Source organism: Emydura macquarii, unplaced genomic scaffold (assembly GCF_026122565.2).
Source record: "Emydura macquarii macquarii isolate MOO-44397 ecotype Brisbane River unplaced genomic scaffold, CSIRO-AGI_Emac_v2 contig_450, whole genome shotgun sequence".
Taxonomy (NCBI): domain Eukaryota; kingdom Metazoa; phylum Chordata; order Testudines; family Chelidae; genus Emydura; species Emydura macquarii.
The window spans coordinates 6,334,333-6,347,672 of record NW_027130587.1 but is presented as its reverse complement, the minus strand read 5'-3'; the positions used below and the strand labels follow the sequence as shown (position 1 = coordinate 6,347,672).

At 40.2% G+C, this 13,340-nt stretch overlaps 1 protein-coding gene across 2 annotated transcripts in view; it reads left to right on the top strand.

Annotated features, from left to right (window-relative positions):
• The window catches only part of UBE2G1 (ubiquitin conjugating enzyme E2 G1), a 33,833-nt gene extending 28,271 nt beyond the window's left edge, over positions 1-5,562 (top strand). For both annotated transcript variants that reach the window (XM_067537874.1, XM_067537877.1), the window contains exons 5-6: positions 1,349-1,472; positions 4,443-5,562. In XM_067537874.1, coding sequence (XP_067393975.1) covers positions 1,349-1,435 — 87 coding nt within the window. In that variant the 3' untranslated portion in view covers positions 1,436-1,472; positions 4,443-5,562. The remainder of the gene's footprint in view (positions 1-1,348; positions 1,473-4,442) is intronic.
• The last annotated feature ends 7,778 nt before the right edge of the window (positions 5,563-13,340 follow it).

Below are 13,340 nucleotides of genomic sequence, written 5' to 3'. Positions count from 1 at the left end.
AGATAGCCTTTCCAAGGCTATTTCCAAATATCTTGGAAAGGGCTGCATAGCTGAGGAATAGAGATGTCCTGGTCTGCTTGCCACCTCCGCATGCTCAGAGTTGTATTGGGATTTTGCATATGCATGCACTCTTGTCCATGTCTGGCTATTAGGTGTCTCTTTTATAACTTCCTGCATTCTCTAAATGCCATAAGGAAATAGGCTGTCTCCTTCCTTTACTAAACCCCTTGAGTGCCCAGCTGTAAGGGAGGGAGTCGAGACTTAAAAAAAAAAAATTGCAGGATAAAGGGCATAACTTCCCTGTGGATACCTATAGTGCCAGCTTCTGCTTGTAGTTTTGCTAGGCAGCATTACAAAACTGGCTTGTTTCACTGCTGCCCAAGAGGTTCTGAATAGCAAGTGTGGTGTTTGACCCCAAGTCTTAACTTCAGTTTTCCAGCTCTGGTGTCAGTAACTCAAGAGGTAATTTTGGATAAGTTGGAGAGGGTTCATGGAAGAGCTACGAGAAAGACCAAGGAATTGTAAAACTTGCTTTTATAGTGAGAGTCAAGCAGCTCAGTCTTAGCTTAACGTGACTGATTAAGGGCTGACTTGATCATTCAGTAAGTACTTGCATAGGGATTAGAAATTTAGGTGTGTGTTAGATTGAAAAGCCCTATATCAAAGAGCTAATGACTGCAAGCTGAAGCGAAACAAACTCAGAAATTTGTAGGGTTTTTTATATCATTTAACAGGCAAGGGTAACTATATTGGAACAGGTCACTAAGCGTTGTAGTGACTTTTCCATTATGGTCAATTAAACCAAGATTATGCATCTTTTAGAAAAAGATGTATGCTTTAGTTGAAATAGGAATGAATTCAGGGAAGTCCTTCGGCCTGTGTTAGGCAGGAGATCAGTTGAGATGATCATAATGGTCCTTCTGGTCTTATCTATGAATCTGCTGTTTTGCAGAGGGCCTGGCACTGACTGAACAATTCACTATAGTGGGTTTTAAATCTGGCGTCTATTGGAAGGAACCAGGTGGAGAGAGGGGTTTTGTTTTTTTGCAACCACAAAGGCTAAAAAAGCCTCCTGAAGACTTGTGCCATTTCTACAGTCTAAGCTTTCCTCAGTTTTAGGGACGAGCTTCCCAGGAGCCTAGGGTAAGCTTTTTTTTTTTTTTCTCTCTCCAAGTCTCAAACTCCATAACTGCTTCAGTAACAGGTTCACTAGCTTTAAACACCTTTTAAGAGAGTCTCTTGGACTCAGACCACCTAGGTACTGGAAAATTAAATATGAAACTTCTTGCTAGAATAAGTTTTTATTGCAGCACTAACATCTGAAAGTTGTCCAACTACTTCTTTACAGAAAGAATGGAGAGAAGACAGAAATGGAGAATTCAAAAGGAAAGTTGCCCGCTGTGTAAGAAAAAGCCAAGAGACTGCTTTTGAGTGACACTTATTCAGCAGCTAGTAGCTTCACTTTTTTCAGGGTAAGTAATTAATTTCTTCAAAAAAGGTCACCTTCACCTCCATTAGTTGGAGGCTTGCAGGATGAACTAACAGTACGATACCGTCAGTATTCAGGCTTAAATATCTGCCTCTCCCCTTCCAAAAGAGCTTTGCTTTTTCTCTCCCAGTTTCAGGAGTGGTCTACACTGCTGTCGACTTACTTATGTTGTCGTACCCCCGCGTCTTCACTGCACTGTTGACCAGAGATGCCCTCTGGTTGACGCAGCCTTACTCCTTTCGGGAGTGGATTAATGGCGTCGACCGGCGAGCACTTCAGGGATCGATCCCCAAGGAGCTGGCAGTGTAGACATACCCTCTGTGACGTTATCTCAGCTGTATGTCTGTAGACCAACACTGCTAAAGACTTGCAAGGCTATGGAGGCACTGAATGTAACTCTTTTTTTCCTCCTCTCCCCCTTCCTCCCCCCCAATGCATTTTTGTCCACTCAATATGTTGCCTGGGTTGGTAAACTTTCATTATAACTTTATTAGCCTGTCTTTGATATGCTACCCAAAGCCTAAGATTTGGTTTGGCAGTATTTTATACCAACTCACTCCTCTTCTCACTAGTGGCTACAAGAACACTTGTAATGTATTTAGCATCAAAAGTGAATGTTCATTATAGATGACTGCCCAAGCAGTCTTCCCATCACACTTTAAAATTCAGATGTCTTTTGCCAGCCCAAAACTGCAAATGCTGATGTACATGTGGTGTCAATCTGTGGTACAGATGCTGATAGCAAGACAACTTGTAGGCTGACTCTTTTAGGGTCTTAAGATCACACTTGAGCGGCTATGAAGACAACTCAGGCATTTGTAAACGATCTTTCTATTGGATTAAAGGTCTTGTAGCATTTCAAAAATGGATTTTTTTAAAAAAGTTTCAATGTACGGTACTAAGAAAGTGTCTTGTATTGCCCCATAGTAGTAATACTACAAGATGCTTAATTTTAGTAGCTCCTCAGGGAAAATGAGTATACTTCACCACTCTTGGTAGGTAGCAGCAATTCTGCTTGGGAATTGAATTTTAATTTCTCTTCAAGCAAGCTTTCATTGAAGGCTTTTAATACCACTTGTCAATGGCTTTTATTACCAATGATCATTGGCTCTAGACTGAAAAATGTTGTCTTTCCCCAGACATCTTTTTGACTTCAGAGTTCTTCAGTGTAACTTGAAACTAAGAATTGTAATGCTCTCAACCTTCTTCTATAGGGAAGTTACTATGGGAGTAAGAGGCTGGACTACTAAGCACCAAACTATTTTTTTTTTTAGGCATTTTCCTTCTGTAACTCTTAAGCCCTGAGATCAGAAATCTCAGGATGGAGAGATGGTTAGACCATTGCCCTTAAGCAATCTACTTCTGATAGTGATGGGGACACTAAACTGGAAGCTTCCATTTAAGATGTGAATTGTGGCAGGCTGCCAGACCTAATGCTGTAAAAGGACAAATTGTGTTGGAATGATACATCCTATATTACCGTTTTGTTTGTCCACATAACTGTCCAAGTATTATATTCTTACTACTTGGCAACTTGTCTCTAGGTCATTAAACCTAAAACTTTTTTCTATTTAGAGTTCTTTTGTCTGTCTTCACTGTTGTTGAATTGTATCTATATCTGAAAAGGGATTTAACCATTTTAACTTAATTGCGGAATGCCAAGGAACTTCTGCATTCAGCTAGGTCAGTTGATTTCCAAGTGAAGTGTAACTTATGTAGCAGTCTTGTGTTAAATAGCTGGTTTGGAAAATCTATTCCCTCCAACCTATTATGGTGGAAAAGATGTGGCTTACAAACTAATATTCCTTCCGTTCAGTAGCCTGAACATAGTTGCATGGAAAAATTGGGCTGCTGAATGAACTCACTATGGGATGGAATTATCTTAAACTACCATCTCAAGGAAGCTTTCACAACTTGGAATAACTTGTGCTAGTTGCACTACTTTTTGTTTCTTGACCTACTGGATTTAACATTAGCAAATCTTTTTTAAAGATTGCATGTACAGTTATCCAAAAGTCTCTCCCACTTGATACTAGTTTTATCCATAGCAAACTGTCAGACACGATTGACTTTAAATTGAAAGAATAGGCTTAGGAGCAGGTGGATTCTGTTTCTAATAAAAATTAAGAGAAGATATATGGGAAACACATGAATAACTTAGTCCTGCAGTTTTCTTTGACTGATATTTCTCCCTCAGAAGATAAAAGTGAACAGAGCTAAAGGATGGGAATCTTGTCTCTAGTATAACTGGAATAGTATACAAAATAAGGCAGTGTGCTGCTTCCAAGGTACCATAGTAGCCCTAAATCACTTTAAAAGCATGTTGCACCATTGGCCTTGTTCAATATGGCAATTAAATATTTGGCATGAATTATGTCCAAGAGTAGAAGGAAGTAATGTTGACAACATAGTAAGCTGGCCGTCTTGCTTATGGAAGGCAAAAGTCCTTCAATGCTGTTGAGTTATAAAAACGTGGGGATGAAGAGCCTGGCTCACTTCTATAGCAATGATGCTTTATGCTGCAGCTCATGCTCATTCTGTAAAATACTACTATACTAGACTTCAGTCATTCAAACAGCTAAAATGTTTGGTTGCTATACAAACTACTCAACTATAGACTAGTCCTGGATGCACATGAGAAACCTACATATATAATGCACTCAGATGTTTGACATTTTTACTAAAAGCTGATTCTCTGACGTTGAGGTTTTGGGCTCAAATTTACCACCAGTGTTATAGCACTGCACTGGTTTAGACTCTTGTCCTTAAGAGAGGATTGCATAGTTAATTCTAAACATGAAGCAAAAGAGGCACATCCAAGTAAACCACTTTTGAGCGTAGCCAACCATAAATGACTTTTTCTATTGAGCTAAAACGCTATTTCCCATCTTAGGGCAGCTAAAGATCCTGTGTTTCATTAATGTGGTAATATGGCTTATCTTGTGTATTGTAGGTCTCCAAATGAGAAACATGGCACTGTTTTTTCCTGCACTCTACCCACCTATTGCTGGACTTCTGTTGTAACATGTTGGCAAACACTGGCTGGAACTGGGCTGCAATAAAACATGCCAGTTATCGATGCTGACAAGAGCCTAACAAGTGCCAACATAAAAAGATGATTACACATTTTGAAATCTAATGAACTGCTTTAACCTTCAGGAAGAATTGTAAAGATGTGTACATAGCACAACATGATCCGGATAATATATATACTGTTCATGTACATCCACAAATACACATTGTACCAAATAATGCTGTCTTGTAGTTAGGATAAGAATCGTGTACATTCTAAAAGATTTTAGCAAATTTTCTTTCCCTGTTCATTGTTTCTTATCAGTTTAATTAAAAAAAAAAAAAAAAAAACCTCTTGAAGCATGTCAAACTAAAACCAATTAGGATTAAAAAATTTTCCATTTTATTTTTCTTTGAACAAGTGAGGCTTAATTAAAAATCTTTCACTTACTAAAGCTTAGTATCTGTTTGGAAAAACACTCCCTTCTCACCCTGTATCTCCTCAAAGGTTCAGATTTTCCTAATCAAACACTGAAAGGATCTATAAGCAACTATCTGATTCCAATGACCTTTGCATTGTCATCAAAGGTGTATTTCCCCCCACCCTCTTTTTGACTCAGTTGCACACAGTTCTTGGATTGGGTGTAGCAATAAAACTTCTGGCTGTGGAGCACCCTTGAGCCTGCTACTTTTTCAAAGGGCTGAGAGCTTTGGTTTGGAAGTGATCAGTTGACTAAGTTAGGTCAAGATAGGATAAGCTGCTTTCTCTGGTTTTTGCTGCCTCTTGCCTTTGTTTTTAAGTTTGGATTTTAAAAAGTATGCACATCTATAGGCTTTCAAATTAGTTAATTCTGGGTTTGGTATCGGAAATACCGTTTCCCTTCTTATCCCTATTCTCTCTTCCATGGCCCTTCATATTTTTTGCCTTCTATTCTTCTACTGCAGATTTTCCTCACCTAATGTACAAAGAGAATTGCGATGTATATTTTCATGTAATTTGATTTTTGGAATTCTGTCACCTTCTGTAGTGAGTTCTTCCAAAATATAATTTTTTCCAATAATTCTGTGTCAAGCTGGCTTTTTTAGTATCAGAAATGGAGCTAGTCTCAAACAATCATGGCATAAGTAGGTGATTTACTTCCATGTTTCTTACATTTTTAAAAAATACTCTGTTTGTTGGGTGCTGTTTTATATTTAACTAAACTGTTGTAGAACCCAAAAGCCATCACAAGAGGGGCCCAATGTGCAATGGCTGTGGTATCTGGCTAGAAGAAATAATACTAGCACTGAGAATCTCAAAGCAGCAGAAAATGGGTTCTGTTTCAACATTCACACCACTGGGTAAAAAGTCTTTCCTTATTGGGGATTCCACTAACATTAGAAATCTAGTAAAGAAAGAAATGTAACAAGCAGTTGTAATGAAAAAACAGACTTGGATAGAATACCTTAAATATTTAAGGATTAATTCTATTTCTACGATTTCCTTAATGGAAGGTGGGTGGTGGGAGACGTGTACAGGAGGCTGTTTACGGGGGTAGCCAGTTTTTTTTTTTTTGTCAAGGTCCAAATCTGTTGGTCAAAGTAGAGTCATAGTCCTGACTCCGGAGGAAATTTTTTAAAAAACCCACCAACCAATAATGCTAATTTTTAAATAAAAATATTTCAGGGTTTGTTCAAAAGCCTCTGGCGGTCTGGATTTGACCTGTGGTCAGACTATTGACTACCATTGCTGTATAATACAAAGCAAGTACTACAGGAAATAGAATCTCTGCCCTGGATACTGGTGGCTGAGGTGTAGTGTCAGGGTTATACGAGTTCAGAGCCTTTTAGTTGGAAATTCTTCCCCTTCTGGTCTAGTAAAGCCCAAGTTTAACCTAATAGAACCATGTGTCCCTCTTCCGAAGTGATGGATCTTGTCATATGCTCTATAGCACTGGCCTAAAATGTGTAACCAAGGCATGCTTTATAAATTGAGAAGTAAAAAAAGCAATCTTTTCTTATTTATAGGCCTCCAATGAACAGTAATAGGTACTGCTTCTATTTAACTTTTTAAATACCTAAGCATATTGTCACACAATGTTATGTGAATATCTCTCTACCAAAAGATAGCTTTAGTACTCTACGGTCAAATCTTAAACACTAATATCTGTGCTTTTTGCCACTAGAAGTTTTTCTAGTGGTGTGTGCGCGCGCGTGTGAGAGAGACACCACAACTTTACTTTTACTAGAAATCAGTCTGCAATGAATCCTTGAATAATCATTAGACTGAACAGTTGGCTGGACTTAATTTGAGCACCAAAAAAGGCATATGGCAGGCTGGGGGGGGGGAATTACTGCGCTAATTAGTAGTGCTACAGCAGCCACCCACTAAAAAGCCAATTAGCAGAAACACTAATTAAAACTTAAAATGAAAGAAAGGTTCTTCCTATGGCTTTAGATAAATGTAGACGTACTTACTGGACGGTCTACGTTCAGATTTGGTAATTAATTAAAAATACTTCAGCAAACCATGAATTCAACTGTTTTTAATTAAGTGGCCTCTTCTGCTAGGAAGCAGATGTATGTGGGGTTTCAGAGTTGTTAGTGTCCAGACACAATAGCTGATTTTTAGACACATGCAAATGAGAACCAAAATTGCTTGGCTCCAGCTGAAGAGGCTTTATGCCAGCCAGCTGGCTACCATTTGCTCTTTCACTTACATAAGAAGGCTCAGGATTGTACTGCATCCCAGCAGCGTAGTGCTATCTATTCCATAATTAAAGCATTAAGAAAAATCCACTGTTTCTAGGACAACTATTATGACCTAAAAGAGAAGTGTCTCCAAGCAGCCAGCTGCACCTAGAATTAGCCAGATAGCTTCAGTTCTAGCAGGTTGAGCTGCCTGTTCCTAAATGGTTGATGTCCATTTAAAAACAAATGGGTACATACATTCATAGAGTATATTCACAAATAACTGAGTCAGTTTAAGCTCAAGACAACTTTTACAACCTATTTTCCACATAGCAGAGCTGTTTGTTTTTAAATGGGGAGAACTAGGACAACCTTGCCTGGCTAACTAGCATGGTGAACTATTATACTGTCCAGCAACAGCAGAAAGCGAAACAAGACAATGAGTTCTGTTGTAGATTATAGTGCACAAGTGCTGAAATGATGAGCAGGAACGAAGTGGAACGTTTGTGCATATCTATCCTCTGCCCAGATGACCAATTATCTTTAAATGACTTAAAAGCCTGCCCCCACCCCTCTTGCTAAAATATCAGTTAAAAGCTTAAGTAGTCTATCCTACTACCAAAATTAAAGGAGAAATTAAATGTCCCTTTTAAGTTAGAGGCTGTGCTATGTGTCAGTAGCTCTCAGTTTTGCTAGAGCAAGGTTGCACAGAAATCTGGATTGTGGTATAATTACTAAGTTTCTAGGAGGTTGGCTTTATAATGGTGTGATGCTAGTTAATTACTTGAGACAGCACTGCTCTTACCTCTGTAAATAAATCAAATATGAAATTTCCAGTAGTTGGCTCATCCAGATTCTTGTATGGTTCCCACTAAGGTAGCATCTGAGCATTTAGCTAGGGCTACCCAAATCTAGCAAATTCCAAGATTGATACTAGCAGCTTGTTGGGAGTCCTGGTTATGCTCCTATTACGTTCTGGGATATCTAGATTTTCCTGATCAGAATTTTTAAACAGCTAGTGATCCAACATAGATTTATTCTTAAATCTCCTGAAACAGGACTATTGCTGCTGTGACATCTACTGCTGTGTAGATGCTAGGAACTACAATAGCTGTGCATCTCAACAGTGTATCTGTGTCAAGGAGCTATTAGTAAGGTGAGTTCCTATGTATGTTTGAATAAAAATTAATATTTGCTTATACTTGATTCTATCTTGATAGGTGAAAGGAAATGGTCTGTCATGGTCAATAGCAGTAAAAACTCTCACTCCCTCATCTTAGTCTTTCACCTATACTAACAGGGAGAAGTGGAGCAAGGGCTGCATTTTAGGACATGGCTGTCAGATATTGTGGTGGGCATCGCTGATGTAGATGCCAATGGTGACCTTAAGACACTGCTCTACTGTAAACAGCTACAGTAATGATGAACATTGTTTATCCTCACAGAATAACCCAATACTAACAATTAGTGAGTGCTCAGATGAATTACTAAAGTAAGCTTGGGCTCACAGTTATTGCCACTTGTGAGATCTGGCAACCAGTACAAATTGTACATGGATCATCACTGTATTGGGCATTTGTTATGTAGCTACACCATCCTTTATGTGCTGGAGTGGGAAAGACTCCCAGTTATTTATAGTGCTTCTGTTTTCTTCCCAAGGAGACCTGTCTCTCTGATGTAGAGACATGACTGAAAAACATGAACATTGGGGGCATTTTAATAGGTTATTTAACGGTTTCAAGTTCCTCAAGAAATGGCAACCCCACACCTATCCATGTCCTTTGCACTTTCCTCCATCTTGCCCTGAGGCAGTGGAGGAGCTTGCTGTAAGAATCCATGAGGCCACTACACTGTTGTCCTACCAATCCATGTCGTGCTGCAATGCCTAGAAAATGGCTAGGCAACTGCTAAATAGCGGTTGGAGAATATTAACAGGAGTCTGCTACGGTAAACATACTGTCTTGTATCTCCCTCTGGTCTACACTGGGAACTTACATCAGCATAGCTGTGGCTCAGGGGTGTGAAAGATGCACACCGCAGAGAGGCATAGCTATGCCGACTTAATCTCCAATGTAGACAGTGCTAGGTTGATGAAAAAATTCATCCGTCCACCTAGCTACCACCTCTTGGGCAGTGGATTATCTACTGCTCCTGTCACCATACAGAGTGCCTACACTCAAGCAGTACAGAGGTTGAATTGCAGCTGTTTAAGTGTAGACATACCCTTAAAATACTCCTGGTGTTCCCTGGAGGAGGGATTGTCTCTTTGTTGTACATGTGAAGTGCTTGGCACAAGGGGGCTGAGGTACACAGGTCCTATTGCAATAATAATGCAGTGTCACATGTCATATGATATTGCATCTCCACAGAGGGTTGCACTGATGATGTCACTCCAAAAAGGGAAGGATCTCAGGGTTTCAGAAATGAGGCAATCTGAAATAAAAATATTCTTCCCGGCTCCATGCAGTGTGCCCTGATAGAGAAGAGACAGGATTGTTGACCACACACATTTCTTCAGTCACATATGATCATACACAATCAAAGTGGCCTAGTTACTGATTATTAAGAAATGAAACTAATCAAACTAAAAGTGACCACATAGCACTGACCATTTTTTCACAGTTACACGAGCAAATCAGTTAGTGATATCCATAAAGCAGGGTGATGCACGGTAGATGTGAATTATAAATTATGTAAATGGCAAAGCTGTGTAACTTGCAGCCCTTTGGCATTCAATGTGGGTGTAAAACAAGTGTAATTTACAACCTAGGAATGAAGGAGATGTAGCAGGGACCGCAACTAACGAATGGATCTAAGATAAAGAATGTGGGGGAGGTCACTTGGATATCACCATATAGATGACAGCCCTTCTCTGTCATTCTCTCTGGATATTTATGTCCTTTGTCACTGTAGTATCTGAGCACCTCATAATTATGAATGAATTTTTATCATCACATCATTCATGTGATGTAGAGGAGTAATATTCCCATTTTTACATATGGGAAATTGAGGCACCTGCTAGCTTAAGTGATTTGCCCAAAATCTCAGACAGGAAGTCTGGCTGAGCTGGGAATCAAACCTACCGCTCCTGAGTCCATGTCCAATACTCTATCTACCAGTCTATGCTTCCTCCCTTAAATAGATAATACAGAGTAGGAGGGGAAACAAAGGCAGAGAGATGAAATGACTTGCCAAAGGTCAGCCAGCTGATCAGTGGCTGAGCCAGAAAGAGAACCCATGACACTTAACACCCAGCATAGGGGCCTATTCACTAGACCATGCTGCTCTCTCCACGTGGACTACCTTGGCAGTAGAGATCAGGAAAGATGCTCTTGCTATCAGTCCCTAGAAATTAGGATCTAGAGGTTGGATCCCATATCTTGAGTGAAGGGTCCTCACTTCTGGAATAAGTCGCCTTTGGCCTAACAGTCTGAGATTGCTGATCTCCAGGGCAGCATATACAACAGTGGAAAGAATAAAGCATACACATCTTGTCCTACATTAAACTGTGACATGTACTGTTTCTATGTGCTATTAAATAGTTGTCATATTACATCCCAGCAGTGGATGGATTTCATTGTGTCCTGAAAAATTCCTTTATAAAACTTGTATCAATTCATCAAATTATTAAAGGTCTTTCAAATCCTTGGGGATGAAATGCTTTGTGTATAGATGTAAATTGTCATTATATGCCTGGATTTTTAACATCTTTTGGTAACATATAATTTCAGGCTATGTCTTCACTAGAAACACTACAGAAGAATTATTCTGTCAACCTAGTGCAGTCTACACTAGGGGATTTTTCACATCCCTGAGCAACGTAGCTGAGTCAACCTAACTTTTTAGTGTAGACCTGGGCTCAGTAAGCTTCCTTCCATAATATCACTAGAAGCCCCTGGTATTAAAAACACAATTTTCTCTTGTGCAGGGGGATATAGCTCATTCTCTCAATAGAATCTTGTGTAGCATTGCAAGAGATGTCCTATTCCACCGCAGTAGTTATCTATAGTGGTACCTGTACATATAGTAAGGAAGTAAAGACACAGGGAGTGGGAGTCTGGAGATGATTTCTATGCCTAGCCTTGCCACACCGTCTTATTGTATGACCTTGGGCAGATCACTTACCCTTTCTGTAGCTCCATTTCCCTATCTGCAAAACAAAGGCAATTCTATGGCACACAGGGTGTTGTGAATCTTAATTAATTATTTGCAGTGCTTTGAGATCAGTGGATAGAAAGTGCCATAGATGTGCCAAGTATTATATTATCATTTTGGAGCCTGCAAAGATCTGTGTGATCCTTTGGAAATGAAAAGAGCAGGTAGTGGGTTACATCACTTGCACTGCTAAGCTACTAAAAAATATGCTCATATTACTGTTACCTCATCCTCCCTCTCCTCAACTCTCAGCCATTTGTTTGTTTCACCCACCTGTTGTGTCTTGTCATTTACCAGACTATAGGATCCCTGATACAAGAGTTGCATTTTTACTAAATGTTTGTACAGCACCTAAAACAATGACACTACTGGAATACAAATACATATATTATTGCCCTTTTTCAATCAAAGTGGCTAGTCAAAGCTTAGGGCTCGGAGCCTGGGGGACAATCCATTAAGAAGTAACTGATGGAATCTGGTATTTTCTGACACAGTCTTATACATGAAATGTATAAAGTCTTGCGACTCCAAACGCAGCAGGAACCAAGAATAAGGGGAGCATTTTCTTAGCTTACATCCCCAAGCCTCTTTCAACAGACACAAAAGCTCACTCTTTTGCTTCTTCCAGGGTCATATTGAGCTCACTGCCTACAGCTTTCTTGCTTTTTGCCTCTGCCTCTCTGTGTGTTCTGCTATCCTTCCTTCAAACACATGTGGACACACACAATACTCAGTAGAAGCCCTCCATCCTCTGGGTCCAAACTTCTGGGTAAGTTCACAACCCCCTTTTGTCTTAGGTGGGGGCTTCTGATTAACTCATCCTAACAGTTATGTTAATTGAAAGGTGCATTCACACCCAATCTCAATGACCTTTTAACTTAACCAAAGCAATGTTTCACCCAGCTCATAACAATAAGTGCTGTGACATAAAATCAGATTAAAAATCATACATCTGTTCCAAATGACACCTACATTTGCTATAATGAAAATAGATTAGAGAAACAAGTTATTTTCCCTTTTGTTTTTGTTTCTTTACTGTGTATTTGACAGTACTTTCTAGACACCCAGGATTCTCTGAGGGACATAGTGTTGGGGCGGTTTTTTTCTCTTCAGCTCACTAGATTTCAAGTTGACAGTATTACTTTAAAGTTCCTTTCTGAGTTTTGCCACAAACTTGGTTGTCACCATATCTCCGCAGCACATACCTCTCAATCTGCAAAGGTCCAAAAATGGGGTGCAATGTTTAATAAGGATCTAAAATGAGAGGCACAAAACTACTAATGTAAGAAAAGTGAAGTGCTATCTGATTTGTTCTTTTACTGTAAATAAATCTTTCTATAATGTCAGTGTCATGAGTCTTTATTTCTAATGCACTAAATGTGTGGGGAATGTACGTAATTCTGGAATTAAAATGAATGATGTTCCTCAAACTGAAGGACACTTGAGACGCACGCTCCAATATGATGTTAACTTCTGAATGGAGGATCCCTCAGGGAGAAGGACCTGCTGCCAGCACTGCTAAACCAGGAGATGAGAAGGGAGAGTGTGTGTGTCAGTTCAAGAACCTCTAACTGATTTATATGGACCCATAGGGGAGTTTTCAGCACTGTCCTCACGATTTCCCTGAGAATGAGGGGTGGGGTGATGAGGACTTCCCATTGGTTCCCATGTCAAGGTAGTGGTGATGGGGAATGTAATCCCCCGCATGGTTATCTGGGGTGTGTGTGATGGGGCTTGTCCCTTGGGGGAGGCATGGAGATCATCCCCCTACTTCCCTGTGAGGAGTGATGGGGATTGTCCCTGGGGGTTTCTGTTGGGGGTGGGAGCATTCCCTGGGGGTTCCCTGTGAGCGTGATGGGGATTGTTCCCTCTGGGAGGGGATGGAGATTGTCCCTCTCCGGAGATCCCTGGGGGTGGGCGATGGGGATTGTCCCTCCAGGGGTATTCTGGGGGGGTGGGGGTAGGCGATTGGGACCATCCCCTGGGAGCTCTCGTGGGGGGTGGTGATGGGGAT